This window comes from Stomoxys calcitrans, chromosome 3 (genome assembly GCF_963082655.1).
Source record: "Stomoxys calcitrans chromosome 3, idStoCalc2.1, whole genome shotgun sequence".
Classification (NCBI taxonomy): domain Eukaryota; kingdom Metazoa; phylum Arthropoda; class Insecta; order Diptera; family Muscidae; genus Stomoxys; species Stomoxys calcitrans.
In genome coordinates this window covers 198196072-198213032 of record NC_081554.1, presented here as the reverse complement: position 1 = coordinate 198213032, position 16961 = coordinate 198196072, and the positions used below count along the sequence as shown (strand labels likewise).

The 16961-nt window shown below is 35.3% G+C and overlaps 1 protein-coding gene across 5 annotated transcripts in view; it reads left to right on the top strand.

Moving 5' to 3' along the window:
• The window catches only part of LOC106088247 (protein sickie), a 348338-nt gene that overhangs the window by 131816 nt on the left and 199561 nt on the right, over positions 1–16961 (top strand). For 3 of the 5 annotated variants that reach the window (XM_013253689.2, XM_013253673.2, XM_013253680.2), the window contains exon 2: positions 14737–15032. The exons of 1 other annotated variant lie outside the window; for it this stretch is intronic. In XM_013253689.2, coding sequence (XP_013109143.2) covers positions 14953–15032 — 80 coding nt within the window. In that variant the 5' untranslated portion in view covers positions 14737–14952. The remainder of the gene's footprint in view (positions 1–14736; positions 15033–16961) is intronic. One more of the 5 variants, XM_059365005.1, reaches the window with a different exon arrangement.

Genomic DNA, 16961 nt, shown 5'->3' with positions numbered 1-16961 from the left:
TGAGATAATTATATTCAATCATAGTGGTAGAGTTGGTGGCGATGAAAATGGTTGATGATGTTTATCAATCTCGGAAAATTTAACTAAAGTTTTGCTTTGTTTTACGCTGGCACATAAAAAGCGATGTAGCGAACAACGTTTAAAGCAGGGTCTTAACGGTATGGCAGACCAAAATTTAAAAGGGCCTCTAATAGACTTTGGAAATGAAGTACAAGACAAAAATGCATGAATCGGACAACAAATTCCTTCTAAGCTTACTAGAAAAAAATCATATACAGACATCACACACCAATTTTCAGCCCAATCGGATAGGAATTGAGGTTTCTAGAGGATCAAGAAGTGAAATCTGGTGGTGGATTTATATGGGAGCTATACCTAAAAACAAATCCTGACGAGAACATCAGAAATATACAAAAGCACATATACCCTCGATCATGGATTGTACTTGCCATCTTCTTTGAATGTCTTTTTCAAAGATATAGGAGATACGTCAAGTTATGGACCGATATGGTCCGTCAAATCGGAAAATAATTGCGCCCGCTAGAGGCTTAAGAAGTCAAATCGTTTTATATTAGAGCTACAAAACTTGTCACGGCTGTTAAAAGTCATAGCAAAACTTTATGTGCAAAATGTCTGCCAAATCGGGTGGTATTTTTGGATTCAAGGGGGCTCAAGAAATCAAATCTGAAGGTTGGTTTATATGACAGCTATATCAGGTTATGAACCGATGTGGACTATATTTGCCACAGTTGTTGGAAGTCAAAACAGAACATATCATGAAAATTTCAACCAAATTGAATATGAAATGCGCTCAAAGTCAAAACAGAACACCTCATGCAAAACTTTAGTCAAATCGGAGAAGAGTTGAGCGCTCTAGGAGGCTCAAAAATTCAAGAGAGATCAGTTTATATGGCAACTTTATCAAAACATTGGACGACATGGCTCATTTATAATCCCAACAGACCGACACTAATAAAAAGTATTTGTGCCAAATTTCTTGCGCCTAGGTGTACTCCTTCTAAAGTTTGTGTGCTTTCGACAGACGGACGAATGGACATGGCTAAATCGACTTGGAACGTTAAGACGATGAAGACTTTGTTGGGTCTCAGATCCATATTTCAATGTGTTACAAACGAAATGATTTTTGGAGGTGATAACCCCATCCTAGTGTTGGCATATGGAAATAGGCCTGAAAACTTCTCAAAAAAGGACATCTCTTATCATTGAAGCGGACAGCACTCGTTGATATGTTAGAATTTTGTCCTCTGTTCCATAATGGAATGTTGTGGATAATATTGCATATTTCGTCCTCATTCCTATATCTTTTCTAGTTTGTATTTGTGCGCTTGTAATCCGAAAGCCATATTCTCAGTATTTGCCTCGTCTTGTCAGGGTTAAGATCAGTCCAAGGGGTTTTCGCCATCCTTTCGTTCTTTGGACCTGTTGAAGAAAGCGCAGGTCTTTTCGTAGGCAGCTTGGGCGGCGGCTAGTTTAAAGTTGTATTCGGCGGTAAAACAGAACATCGTATTTTTCATATTTTTGTTGGGCTTTGCAGCTCAATTTAAGCCGCACGGGCTGACGAAAACGGCAGCGGCGAGACTGTAGCTTCAGCATCGTTACCTGTTGCCACGTTGAGGTTTGAGGTTAATATAGGAAACGCGATAAGTATTCTGCTATTTTCGATTAAACGAAGTTTTAGCTGTGTAAACATAGAGAGTTAAGAAAATTTTAGGGTTTTATCCATAGTTCGTACATATTCTTATTCACTGCGGGCCCATTTAGCACTATGGCGGCCCGGAACCTCTCAATCACTCCTCTTAACAGAATAAATGTCAACAAAATGACATCTTGTATTATGCCTGTTGGCGGCTAAATGGATGGATGATGTCCGTCCGTTGGCTATGTTCAACTTTCAACTACAACTACTGATACCAACTACTGTTGGAGTGTTTCACCACTTGTATGAATGCCAATGGAGATGGCGTTGCCGATAGCAATGACGACGATGATGATGATGACGACAACGACATGGATGATGTCGATGATGTCCCTGACGTTTATTGTTTTTTACGTTCAATAGTGCGAGCGTATAGCGAATACGTTTCGCGTTTTGCGCACATTCACTCATTGTTAAGTTATTAACAGAGTGGACCGAACGCTCGAACGACCAACCTAGAGTAAAAAAGAATGATTATTGCCACCAAGTGGCACTGTATGCTTGAATGCCTTAGAACAGGAAATATGTGTGATGGCGTTAGATAACAGCTTCGTGGAATGCTCATGATGGTGGATATTCGAACGCCGGCTTATGGCATAATTCAAAGTGGCATTAGAGTCTAATGCTATGTTATGGGTGGTAAGGAGAAGGCATTTACTGACCGCCTCTCCTCCCAACTCTAGCCATTGGACATTTTCGTCTGTTGAAAACATGTCTGTCAGGGACCCCCTATATACTCAACTCCTGGCAATTGTTTGGATGGCAAGCAATGAGCTTTGGTGTTATCTGCGATTTAAAGGCAACCGTTTTCATTTTCCCCCTTATTTTCCAATTGTCAATAAATTTAAACAGTTTGTTTGAGCTGCTTCATCCAGACATATGTGGACGATTGAATAGAGACGACTAGGACGTGGACGCCGTTGCCATAGTTGAGAATTTCTTTAACAACAATTTGTTATCACCATAAATTGTGACAAATTTATGTTGTTAGGCTTCATTTCTAATTCACAGAGACAATGGCGGTGACGAGGGCAAGAACCAAAACAACGTCTGACGATGGCGTTCGACGCCAACGTTCACAGTTGCAACGATTGCAATACGAAGACAATTTATCTGTTTCTGATACCACGGTGCATAATAATGAATTGCAAATCATTTGCCTATGCCTTACATAAGGTTAAGATGCAACACGCAAAGCAACACACACACACTAAAGCGCAAAAGCAACTCTGTTCTCTCATACTCAATGAGTGTGAGCATTTATGGGAGCATTTAGCCTTGCAAAATAAGTTCTGGGGCCTATTGAAACAAAGCAGCAAAGAGAGGGAAAGATTTGCTATGTGTAACAGCAACAATTACAGGCGTCAAGTTGACGCTTGACATGAGTCTGTCACACAGGCTCTACCTCTGCATGCAAAAAAGCACAAAAAAATCACTTGGCCAAGTCGACAGCTTTGCCCTTTGCTTAGGCTACCGTCCCTCTCCTTTTCTGCACTCAAATATCTGCTGATATAACAAACACAGAGAATCGAATCGCATGCTATGTTGATTGCGGTCTTCTAAAGGAGAAGCGATGCCAAGCAAACAAACATTTCGGCGTATCATCGTAAATGCAGTTGTGACAGTCCGTATTGCATGTTGGCATGCACTCCTACTTCTTTGTGTGGATTTACATTTTGAAAATAATTTGTGCCGATTTCCAAGTTTTTTTCGGTTTTTTATCCATAACCCCCTTACACATTACTTTTCTGCCGCCGTCTGAGTGTGAAATCCAAAGATGAAGTTAGAGGCATCATGCAATTATCCGCTGACTAAAAATGCTGCGGGAATCATTCCAAAAACCAACATGAAAAACTGTGTTGGGAACACGCCCTGCCGGCAGCAAATAATCTGATGGTGTTTCTTTTTTTCAAAGGTACATAAAGAAACGAAGGCCAAAGTTCAATTGCACCCAACAGAAAAATTTTTTTGTGAATGGTTGAAAGATTGCAAGCAAAAAATTAAATTTGTTTTCCTTTTTATTATCTGAAATTTTTTTCCAAACCTGCATAGTTATAAGTAAATAAATATGTTATTTAATAGTAATGTACAAAAATTAAGATTTGAGAAGTTCAAACGGCTTCTTCTGGTTCAGTCATTAACGTACACCTGCAGAACTATTGAGGTTTACGGCGGCTTCTGAATTAACTTTCGCTCTCAATCGGGACTCATGTTTTGTTGCAACGTCTTTTTTTGCCATGTCGGCAAAGATAGCTACAATTGTATTTTGTGGTGCTGGTACATCATAGGTATACAATACTATATATATAAAATTAGCCCAAGTATGCTCCCATGTGCTGCTCCTGTGCTAATTCTCTTCATGGTTGAAAATGAACCCTTCAGTTTTAGTCTAAAAAATAAATCACTGGTAAAAGGCCTCTCACTTTTCTTATTAATCCAGCTTGCTTGTCATACGTCGAGAAATACGGCCGAGTATATTTTCTTATTTTGAAAACTTTATTCAATGATATTCGTTATACGGTGAACCTGATATTGGTGGAATGGGAATTCCTGAATCTAAACCGGTGATTTGAAATGAGATTGATCTGATTGAGGTCACCGTGGCGCAGAGGTTAGTATGTGTAAACATCAGAAAAAAATTTCTGATCAGAAAAAAAATTCAGCAGTAGTTATCCTCTTACTAATGCTGGTCCCTTAGAAAATTTTCAATTTTTGATGCGAAAATATTTTTCGAGTTGAGTATACAGTATTGAATATTATGGTTAACAATTCACGTGAGTGCAACTCCTGTGTGCTCTCTTTAAAAAAAAAATTAAATTTCAAAATTCTAAGGACACCTTTGGATTCATGAAGAAAATCCCTTTCCGTAATGGTGCTGGAAGAAGTAACACTCTTTTCTATTTTCTTGAAAACTTTAGAATATTGCTTCAAAATTGCACAATTCATATCCAAAAAACGAAGGTGAGTTTGCAATTGCTGTAACTTCACAAGTTTTGCAAACTTCACAATTTTTGTTGGTTTCGTGAGGAAAATCTCTTTTCGTAGTGGCGCTAGATGAAGCAATACTGTAAAGTTTTCTATGAGAAACATTACAAAATCCAAATTTTTTTTGGTCGAAAACATTCAAGGTCGATCTAATTTTTTCGGAATTCGAAGAATATTCGTACAATAAACATTTGTTACAACTTCTCTACGAAGTGGTATCGCTATCAATGAGCTTAAACATTAATCGGACTGCACTCATTGATATGAGAGAAGTAACCCCTGTTCCTTAATGGAAAGTTCATGGGAAATTTAGTGGTAGCAGTTGTTCCGATTAATATAGTTTTCAGTCTATTTAAAAATAACTTTTCTAGCAATTTCGACTTAGTTTGTAAGAGAGATATAGGTCTGTAAGAATTAACTTCTGTAACTCGTTTTCCAGGTTTTGAATCATTCTGCTGTTTTCCAAAGTTTCGGTACATATCTTAAACTAAAGCAAGCGTTAAATATTTGGGTAAGATGAGCAACACATAGTATGCTGGTTTCCATAAAATGTCAGCAGTTATAAAATCGAAGCTTGGACATAACTGGAAAATTTGCATTTGAATTCTCATACATAGATAAACATAATTTGGAATAACAACAACTTTTGTCGAAAAAACGACGAAGAAATTTGTAAAGTTTTCTGCAACAATTTATTTCGAATTTAAACGACGCAAAGTAAAAATTAGTTATTGAAAGGCACTATTTCATATCCATAAGCAAGACAAAGATCCATTTAATCAGCCACCGCATGTGCTTTGCTGTACTGCACAGCTTCGGTGTGGTGGTGTTTTTATTTTCCTTGTTCGAATCGCGCTGCTTGTCTCGTTCTTTTATTGCGCTTTGCTCTCGGGTTTTTTCTCTGTCACCCTCTCTACTATTATTATTAATTTTTCAGTCGCGTGATTTGAACTCAAGATCTCATGTTTGGTAGTCTTGCACGCCTACCGACATCTTTCTATTCATGATGTAATAACAACACTACTAGGATTATTGCACAGTAATAAGTGTCTCAATCAAATTAAATTAAAAAAAAAAAATTAAAACCACTTAAAGAAAAAAATTTTGATTAAAATTATTTCAAATGTTTAGAAAATGCATTGCCATTTCGGTGGTTCGTTTTGGCCGATGTTGAGTCATCGATTCTGATTGGAGAATTTCTCATTACTTTGCATTTGACTTTCTTCGTTACTTTTGATAAAGAATACTCAGTTGTTTTATCGCTTATTAGTGTTTGAAGATCCTGAAGTCCGTAAACTGTTTGATCTCCAAACTAATTTCCTTGCTTAATTTGTTGAGTGAAGTTCTGTATGATGGATGTATTTTATGCTGCCATTTTTACGCAGTTTACGTTTCAAGAACATTTTGATTCCAATATATTCAGGGTATATATTTTCTACCACATGAATTCGTCTGCTTGGATTACTATGCCATGCAGCTGTCTGGATAGTATCTATAAAATTCTCTACTTCGAGATCTAATTTTTCTGTGGTACTTGATGCTTCGCTTTGAAAATCTGCATTCCAGAGACTAAGCTGGATGAATTTCCAATCGGTAAAACGATTTGAGATATGGAAGTGGATTCTTTGGTGGGATGTTTTTTAGCCGTGTAAGAAAAATGGGGAATAATCTGAATTCAAATCAAATCCACATTCAAGTTTTATACTAGAAATAGATACTTTTTGATAAGGAAGAATTCGATCAAATCCGAAATTTTGTTAATATCTGTTGGCCAATAGATTGGACTGCCAAAAGTGGCTGTAGCATTTGCCGGTTTGAGTAGCTCACTTCGCTTTGTAGTGGTCAGGCGAGATCCCCAATCAGTAAGTTTTGCGTTGAAGTCTCCTCCATTTATAAATTTCGTATTATGTTATTTAATGAGAAGTTCATATCGATCGGATTTGATTTGATTTCGCGGAGGAGGAAGTGATGTTATTAATACATTTTCAGAATTTTTATATAATTTTATAGTTGTTGTTTGAAATTTTTTTCAGTTTAAATTTTATCTACTTGGATATGTTTTAAACTTTTTTCTCTCACCTCGGTCGGTGTTCAGAGGATGAATTGCATGGTATGTTGTATAATTTGTATACTCACCATCATAGGATGAGGGTATACTAATCTAGTCATTCCGTTTGTAACACCTCGAAATATTCGTCTAAGACCTATAAAGTACATAAATTCTTGATGGTCTCGACGTTCTGAGACGATTGAGTTCGTCCGTCTGTCGAAATCATGATAGCGGCCGAATGTGCAAAGGTAGCCGCTTGAAATTTTGCATAAATACTTAATATGATATAGGTCGTTGGGAATTGCAAATGGGTTCAGATTTACTTCTTATGTCCTTACAACCCACAATTTTTGTCCAATTTAGCTAAAATTTGGCATGTAGTGTTCTGTTATGACTTTCAACAACTGTGCCAAGTACGGTACAAATCAGTCTATAACCTGATGTAGCTGACATATAAACCGATCTCTTGATTTGACATCTTTAGCCTCTGGAAGCCGCAATTTTCGTCCGATTTAGTTAAAATTTTCCACATAGTGTTCTGTTACGACTTCCAACAAATGTGCCAAGTACGGTCCAAAAAACCATAAAATTATAACTAAATTTATTTTGTTTAATCCATGGTGGTGGGTTCCCAAGATTCAGCCCGGCCGAACTTAGCACTTTTTTTTCTTGTTAAAGATCATAAATTAACTTTTTGAAAAATGGGTTTTTGCTATTAAGCGAGCATCGATTTTTGGTGCTTGAGGAGCCCATTAGCGTCCCAAAGCATAATTTTTAGTCAGTTAGACATTTTTATTGGGTTTGAGATTCTTGTTCGAGGTGGGTTAAGCGGTTCTATGGTTCTAAAAATGTCCGCATGCATCCAAAGTCTTCAAAGTATTTAAGACAATACATTGTTTGATGTCTCAGAAGACACTGGTTTGGTGAGTTAAACTTTCTCTGTAAACTTTCATCAGAATCCATGGTGCTGGGTTCCCAAGTTTCGGCCCGGCCTAACTTAGCACGCTTTTACATGTTATAATTCTTAATACAGTATTTACATTAAATGTTCAATAATTAATACATTAGCTATACCAAACACAAACAAAATTCGAATATATCCCACCATAAAATACACTTTTAAGAGGCAATTCATAACACAATCCAGTGCATTATTTCTCACTGTATGCGCTTTTAAATGTTGAATATTCTCCAATGGCCTAAACCAATTACTCATAATGCCATGTACCCGTACACACCCAACCCACTACACACATAGTTATGCTTAACACATTTATGTTTTGGCCATTAGTTCCCGGAAAAGAGGCAATTTATTTTGTGTATTTTATGGCAATTTGGCCATTCAAAGTTGGCTAGTTTTTCGATAAGGAAAAAAATCTATAAATCTTATTTTTATGTACTTTAAAACGATTACCAGTAACTTTTATGTGCTGCTAATCTTGAGTTTTTTTGCACACATGTTTCTGCGGTGCCACGTGCCTAAACTTGTATTACCAATTTCTGGGGGCCCCCAAGACAAATGAAATATTTCTGCCAACAAAGACGCAATATTTAAAGTGAGTGGCTGCATAATTTCCTTAAATCGCCCAACCATTCCTGAAGCAAGATGTACAGTCTCTCTTGAAGGTAGGTATGCGCTTAATCAATTTGTCGTAAAAATTAATGGATGCCATATCACGTGGGTGGTTGATGGCAGGTTGTGAGATGGTCGGAAAAAAAGTTATTTAATTTAAGGGTAGCTGGCGGGCTACTGGCTCAAACGAATTTTTTTGGATGATGTACAACACATTGGGGAAATTGTTTGAAAGAAATCTTGTGAAACATGTCAATACACGTGTTTGGGCATTGAAGTTATGGTAGACAATAAGCTTGTGATACCTGTATACAATCGGCTTGTTTTGTTGTATTAACCTGCAACTACTACGTGCCATTTATCTATTTGAAGCTAGTTGAAGCTCGATTTGATTATGTGAAATAAGCATAAATTCGTGCTATATGCTCACCTCAAGGTATCACCTCCATTCTATTTCTCAGCAAACAGGCTGGCAAAGCTTTTTGCAATTCATTTGCCCTGCTTGCCATTTGTCATACTGCACCCATTTTAATCATCGCATTGTCATTTTGGAATGTCGTTTATTTTAGCAACATTTTGACATTTATCTGTTACTGCCTCTCAAAAGAGATACAGCGGTCAAAAAAAGTATTCATCATTCAATGTTTTTTTTTTAATAAGTCTACAAAAGACAATTGGAATAAAAACATATTAAACTAATGATGCAGTAGTGCTTGTGTGATATATATGTACACAATTTCATTGTTTTTAAAGAAAAAAATAGTATTTATTGGAACAAAAAGGGACATTTTACAGCTGAACACAAAAAATTAAACAAAAAAAGTATTCATCATTGCAAAAAAACAAAAAAATAAATAACATAATTTAAAAAAATTAATACTTTGTTATTCGACCACCGCGTCTTATAACTTCTTTTAAACGGTTTGACATCGATTGGACTAATTTAGCGGTTATATTTTGGTCTATATTAGTCCATTCCTCCATTATCACCTGTTGCATTTGACTCTTGCTCGAAAAATTGCGCGTTCTCAATTTGCGTTCGAGATGTTCCCAAAGATGTTCAATTGGGTTCAAGTCGGGACTTTGAGGAGGAGTTTTAATGACTTTGGGGCAGTTATACAGCATCCACATCTTGGTATTTAAAGCAGAATGTTTGGGGTCATTATCTTGATAATATTGAAAGTTATTACCAAGCCCAAGTTTTACAGCACTATCTTTTAAATTCCTCTTTAAAATGTCAATGTAATACTTATGATCCATTACTCCATTAATAATTTCAAGATTTCCCGCTCCTGAAGCCGCCATACACCCCCAAACCATTAAACCACCTCCACCATGTTTTACAGTAGCAACTGTGTTTCGATCTTCAAGCTCTGTATTTGGTTTTCTGTACACTATGACCTTTCCATCGCACCCAAAAAGATTAAACTTGCTCTCGTCTGCAAAAATGACTGTTTTCCAAAATGATTCGGGCTGTTTTACATACATTTTTGCGAAGTTTAGCCTTTTCACTCGGTTTATTTTATTTATAAAGGGCTTCTTACGTGCAGTTCTTCCTCTGTAACTATGCCTTTTGAGTGTATTTCGAATTGTTTGTGTAGTAACTTCCTTCCCTAAATATTCCATAGTGTTTTTACGAAGAATGGTCGCATTTGTCTTCGGAGTTTTCTGAACTTGCCGCACTAGCCAACGCACATCTCCAACTGAAAGTGCTTTTGGTCGACCAGATCTTGGTTTATTGTCAACAGTTTTCATTTCTGTCCACTTTCTGATGATGGATTGTATAGTAGATCGTGGTCTATTTAATATTTCACTGATAGTTTTTTGAGTTAAACCATTCCTGTGGTGTTTTATTATCAAAACTTTTACCTCATCAGAAACCTCGTTTTGCTTACGACCCATTTTGACAAAAACTATATTTTCAATGAAATTAAATATTTGCTGTCAAGGGCAAAGCCTCCTTTACTAAATAAAACAGAAAAGGGGGATTCCCAAATAATATTTGAATTTGACTTTGATGATAGCACATCAATGATGAATACTTTTTTTGTTCTGTTTTTGGTGTTATTATATAAAATTGCATTATTTGCGCTAATTAAATTTATTTTTTGAATTTATTTTAAAACATATTACGAAAAATAAACTATTGCATAAAACTGCATTATTTGTTTACTTTAAATTTTCTTCAATTACCCAAAATAAGTGAATTTATTATCAATTTTGCTAATGATGAATACTTTTTTTGACCGCTGTACCTTCGATGCAGGTCACATTGACTCCAACAACGTACAACGCCAACAATGCGTTGGCAGAAAACTTTCTTTCTTTTAACGGGAACAAGCAGGCCGGCCCAACTGTCAAACACTTTGACAAATTACTGATTAGCTCTGACATATAGAATGTCCCTGGATTTGTTGACTGGATTCGATAGTACATTGTTTTCTTGCCTTTTTCCAAGACATTGTGTGGTTGTCAATAGTTTTTTGGTCAAAAATGTCTTCAAACGGAAGTTGGCAGCTTTTGAAAAATGCGTTAACGGAAAAAGAATTCTCTTTTTTTGTAATTCCCTGGAAAAGAATTTTGTTGCGCTGAGACTTGTTGCACAAAGTTTGGCTCCCTGACTCTGAAGAATTTTGCGATGTGTTTTCAATAAAACCGGCATTGGCTGCCAGTTTCTGGCCAACAATTTTTGTTGGTATATCATGTATTTGCCATAACTTAGCTTTTTCCCGTTTTCTTGGCTCTTTGGGTTTCCTTTTATGCCATTGTTGTAATAAAGTTATAATGGCAAACAATAAAATATGACTTTTGTTTTTTGGGGGGTTTGTTTACATTCGGCCATAAATCTCATATGCAGCTGCAGGAGAAGAGCAGTAAGAGCGTGTAGAGTTGATTATTTATGATGGTAACAAAACTACTACTCTGCCACATTGTACCATTCTATGGCTTCATTCAGACATGTTGCAAGGTTATTGTTTCATATTTAGCAAAAGTATGAAACAATTGATGTCTATATGCAAATTCTTTCGAATATAGTAAAGCTTGAAACAAAAATTTGCATAAAATGACAACTTCAAATATTCTTTTACTACATGGCTATGTTGTTTACAACATTATAGATGCATTAAAGAAACATTTATTTTGGAGGTACGTTATTTCGCCATGGTATCTCTTAAAGCATTTATTTAGAAAATTTTATAGGCGAGATTAAATTTAGGCAAAGCAACAACCGATGAAGAAGCACTGGCTGTGTACACAGAAACAAGTCGCAAAAAATTTTTCATTTTTAAATTTTAATGAATATAAAATCGTTCTCAATAAAAAAATGAATATATTTTTTTTTTTTCAATTACTGTAATTATTGAAACTTCTACTATTTTCAATTAAAAAATATTTAATTCAATTAAATTTTTATTTGAATCTGAAAGTTTTTTTCAATCACAATCGTGATTGAAAATTTTGTAAAACTTTAATTGATTCGATCATTTTTTAATCCAACCTTATAAAATTTTAAAATATAGTTCTTAAGTAAATTCAATTAAAGGCTATATACGCGTGACAACAGCGAATCCAGTTGCCGTTGTCTAGCGTTCGAAGCCATCAATACAACTTCTAACAGATGCACAGAATCATGTGCTACCATGGAAGTTGTGTAATTGTTGCAGACAAAAAAACTGTCATTACACGAACACATGCATTGGGGAAAGTACAGCTAATAGACATGGTTGTCGACAAGGTTAATGGGGTATTTGTATCATAGAGGCGTTTTCGCAATAAATACGATAAATACAAATGCAAAATACCAACGTACGGCCCTTGAAGCCATCACACCTAATATGGTTGAAAAATCTTCTAACCAAAGACGAAACGCGTCCCATCGTGGTTCGTGTGTGTTGCGATCTCTGGCTCTCCTTTTTCACTTGCAAAAGAAAATCTCCGATCAATGAGCTAGTTTAGAAAGAGAAACAAAGACCCATACGTCCCACATATTGACAAATCTATAGTAATACCATGGCAGCCGATTCTACGTGGATTAACCCGATCTACAAAGCACCCTTACCCGACACCAGAAATTTTTTGGAGAACCCCGCGGTATTTTTTTTGTCTATGGATGCCCACGGACCTTTGCCTGAACAACGCATCTCAAGTTCATATTCCAGGAGATAAACGTCTGCGTACCAAATATAGAAATTAATGGAATTTTCAAAAAAATTCAATAATTTTTTAATTGGATAAATTAAAAACTAATTGAAAATTTCAACAATTAAAATAACATGTTTAAATGGATCAATTAAAAAAGTTCATTAAAAATTTCAATTATTTTTTAATTGAATATGCAATTTGTTTAATTGAAATTTTTTCCAATTAATTTTTCAAAAAAGGCGATTGATGTCATAATTTTCGTGATAGAAAATTTTTCAATTAGAAAATTGATAAATTAAAATAATTTCGTGATGGAAACCGATTTTTTTTCTTCTGTGTAATATGGCATCTGCAACAACATAACAATTATCAATATAATATTTGTAATCTTATAATTAGATTAGAAATATATAAAGGTTGATTTTTTAGCTATTATCTTTTTGGCAACACTGGTTTAAACAGCTCACGCATGTTACGTGTTTTGTTTCACTGTCCAATATCTTCACTTTGGTCTACAATTTACGAACAACGCCATTTCCATTTTATGACGAAGCTCATTTTTGACTCAATGTGTACGATTGTCGATTTTGGAGTGAAGATCAGCCAGAAGCATTGCAAAGTTTTGTGCGGTTCATGTGCTGGCGGCGTCATTGGACCGTTCTTCTTCAAAAATGGTGCGAATCGTAAGGTAACTGTGAATGGTGAGCGCTATCGTGAGATGCCATACATTTTTTTTCTGCCCAAAATGCAAGAGCTTGACTTGCATGACATGTGGTTCCAACAAAATGATGCCAGTTCGAGTTCGGTGAACATTTTATTTCACCTTCGAGACCGTTCAATTGGCCGCCAAGATCGTGCGATTTAAAGCCTTTAAACTATTTTTTATGCGGCTATGTTAAAGCTCATGTCTATACAGACAAGTCCGCTTCAATTGACGCATAGGAAGACAACATTGAAGCATTTATTCGTGAGATACCGACCGAAATGCCAAAGAGTATGCCAACATTGGACTATGCAGATGGACCATTTGAGGGGCAGTCACAGTCAACATTTGCATGAAATAATCTTCAAACATTAAATTATATGGACCGTACTATCGATTCAAATAAGAGTTTCATGCATGTTCTGAATTTTATTTGTTTTTCTAAAAATTTTCCTATAGCTCTTAAAAAATCACCCTTTAGTTTCTTGTTTTTAACTTTGTTATTTATTTGTATTCTTTTTTTATTTAATTTGTTTTTGTATTATTTAAAATATGTTACTTTATTTCATTTTATTTTTGGTTTTTTTTTAACTACTTTTTTAGTTTTATTTCAATTAATTTTATTTTTGGTTTCATTTTGTTTGATTGTTTTTTTCTTTTCCATTTATATATTTTTATTTTGAAGCAAATATATATTTTTACTTCAAATTAAAGTTTGTTGTTTTTTCTTTCATTTTATATTATTTTGTCCTTGTATCCTCACATAGAAAATATCTTAAGTATACCACCATAAATAATTATTCTGCAAGTACCTTAATATTAACCCCAAAAGTATGCTACTCCATAATGTAGTCTTAAATACATCCTAGCAAATATACTAATACCATTTTATGATAAAACACTGAGTAAATATGTTTACACCATCAGGATTATAAGAACATACGTATTTACGTTTGTTGTATACATGAAGTACAAAACCAAATCCTTAGGGAAAATCAGAGCCCTTAGGGCGATGGTAAAGCATTGTTGCAATTTTCTGCGACATGCATTAAAGAGCCAAAAGCAAAACGACTCAAATTGCCATGACTATGAAGAGAGGGACAGAAAAAAAGAGTAATTAACTAAGAATTAAATTGGAGATTAAGCAAAGCGGACAAGGAAATAGCAATTACTACAATACAAATTGCTAAAAGGAAGTTATACCAAATGGAATGTGTAAATAATGCCTTAAAGTAGGCAGATTAGAGAAATAGGAAAATAGAGATAAAGCAAAATAGCATATGAGAAACTTCAAACAAGTAATAGATATTTATGCCCTTTCGAGATGAACTAAAGGTAATAGCCTACTACTATTGCCCTTCTTAGAAGTTTTTATACATATGACTTCTATTTGAAGAAAACACTTTCTTTGGCTTTTTAACGAAAAAATAAATGAAAAAAGCTAATATTTCCTAAAAGTATGCATTGATTTCTATGCTCATAATTCATAATATGCAATGATTTTTATTAGATCCCTTTAAATATGCAATGTTTTTGACTCTGAAATTTTTAATTCTAACATCCAGAAACTTTATATTTACATACAAACTTTTACAAAAATTCGATTTTAATACAAAAAGTTTAAAATATTAAGCATTTTAAAATAAACATGTCTCGCAAGAGAAAAGAAAAACAATTTGTCATTGATGTCATACGTCTTCGATGACTAAAAAGTGATAAAACATACAATAACAAAAAACATAAATATTTAAAACTAACTACCTAAGCCATCAACTAATAAAATGGGAAATTCTTCATCATCGCATGGCAGTAAAAGTAGCCGAAAATGTCGCAGCCTACCAAATTCGCCTGACGTCAGAAGGTAAGAAGAGGAAAATAGATAATTGAAGAAAAAACATTTTAGCATTTAGAGTGATCATTGTTATTATAAAAATAAACGATGCTATTAAAAAAACCACAAACTGTTTAAAAAGTACAAATGACATGGAAAACTCCCTTTTAGACCAAATCACATACCCTATGGCTCGCCGGATTTCTTTATTTACATGGCAAGATATACATTTCACTCTCTCCCCTGCTCAGCTTTTATTTCTCCCACATCCCATATTTTATACTTCTCCAAACAACATGTGTCATTTTAAAGATTTTATAAGAGAAAATTTATTTCTTCCCCAAACGAACTTATGGCTGTGGTAAACTGACAGTGACACTGAACTGTTTTTTGGTCATTATAAATATTAGAAATCGTTGGAGTACACAAAGTTTGCAGCGCCTGTGTCGGTAGGACATAATTTAAAGTTTTCCCTGAAATCACATAATGTACTCTTAAAAAAAAACACAAAAAAACGGGAGGCAAGCAACATTTAATGCTTACTGAGAATCTGATGAATGTGCAACATGTGTAAAGTCTCGTGCTGTGTATTTAGTTTCACCTTATGGACTGCTTGCCTATGTGTGATCGAAGCCAAGAAAAAAACATATCTAACGCATAAACAAATCTCCAGCAGTTGCCAAAACATTCAGATTCATTAATTTTGACAGAGGTCATGGCAATCAGCCAAAACAGAAAACTTAAATTGGGGAAAGTGTAAACATAAACGACGTTTTTGTTAAATGAGGAGTGACTGGAGAGTCAAGGAGCGGCTCCCTTTTTATGCAATGATAGAACAAATAAAAAGGCATTAAATTTGACCGGGTCGAAATTTGGATACCCACCACGGATTTATATAAAACACATTTCGTCGAAATCTTGTGAAAAGTTTTATCGCAGTATGGTCAGATATGGCTCAAATTAAAGGGCTCCAACACAACTCACTGTTCAAAATTTCACTCATACTGTTCGCGAAATCGGGCAATATATGGTCTTTATTTGGGTTTAAAATTGTAAGTCTGAAGATTGGTTTTTTTGGCAACTATATCAAAATATAGTCCGATCTGTTTGGGCCCCCGGTGAAAATAGGGTACTACTTTTTTTGGTATCCGAAGGGGGGCGGACCCTCCCCCATACCTCAATTTTCAAAAACGCCAGATCTCGGAGATGCATGCACCGATTTAAGCGAAATTTTGTATGCCACCTTATGGTACCCCTAAAACACGAAATCGGTATACAATTTTTGGGTCGAATAACCTGAGGGGACGCCCCCAGGTAGAGTTGGAACTTGGTATAAATTTTGGTTCAAAGTGTTCGGGGGGTCCCCCACACCCAAAAAACCCCACAACAGGACTCTTTCACCGCTTTGGGAAATATGGGTATCAAATGAAAGGTTTTCAAAAGTAGGGCACAAATCTGGCATACAAATTTATTCCCTGCCCCAAGACCCCTCAAGTGGACATATTTACCGATTGGGACAATATTGGTATCAAATGAAAAGTCTTTGGAAGTTAAGTACATATCTGTTATAAGAACGGGGTCTCCCCAACCTTAAAGACCCCCAAAACGGGCAGGAATGTCCAACGTCACAAAATGGGTATTAGTATAAGTTCTTTGGGAATTGGCTACGAATCTGGTATACACATTTGGCAGAATCCGCGACCGCCCCCCACTAAATACCATTAATTAGTACGTGTAGTTCGATCGAGATAAAATGGAAATTAAAAGAAAGGTCTATGATATATATACCAACTATAGCAATATGTAGTTCAAATGTGGTTTTTGGGAGTAGAGGTAGCGAGAGGAGTAGAGGTTTGGAAACTCCAATTTACCACCAAAACCAAGAGAATGAAGTAGATCTAACATCTAAAATTTAATCGATGGCCTCTCCCTTAAGTGTGTTTATAATAACTTTAAAAC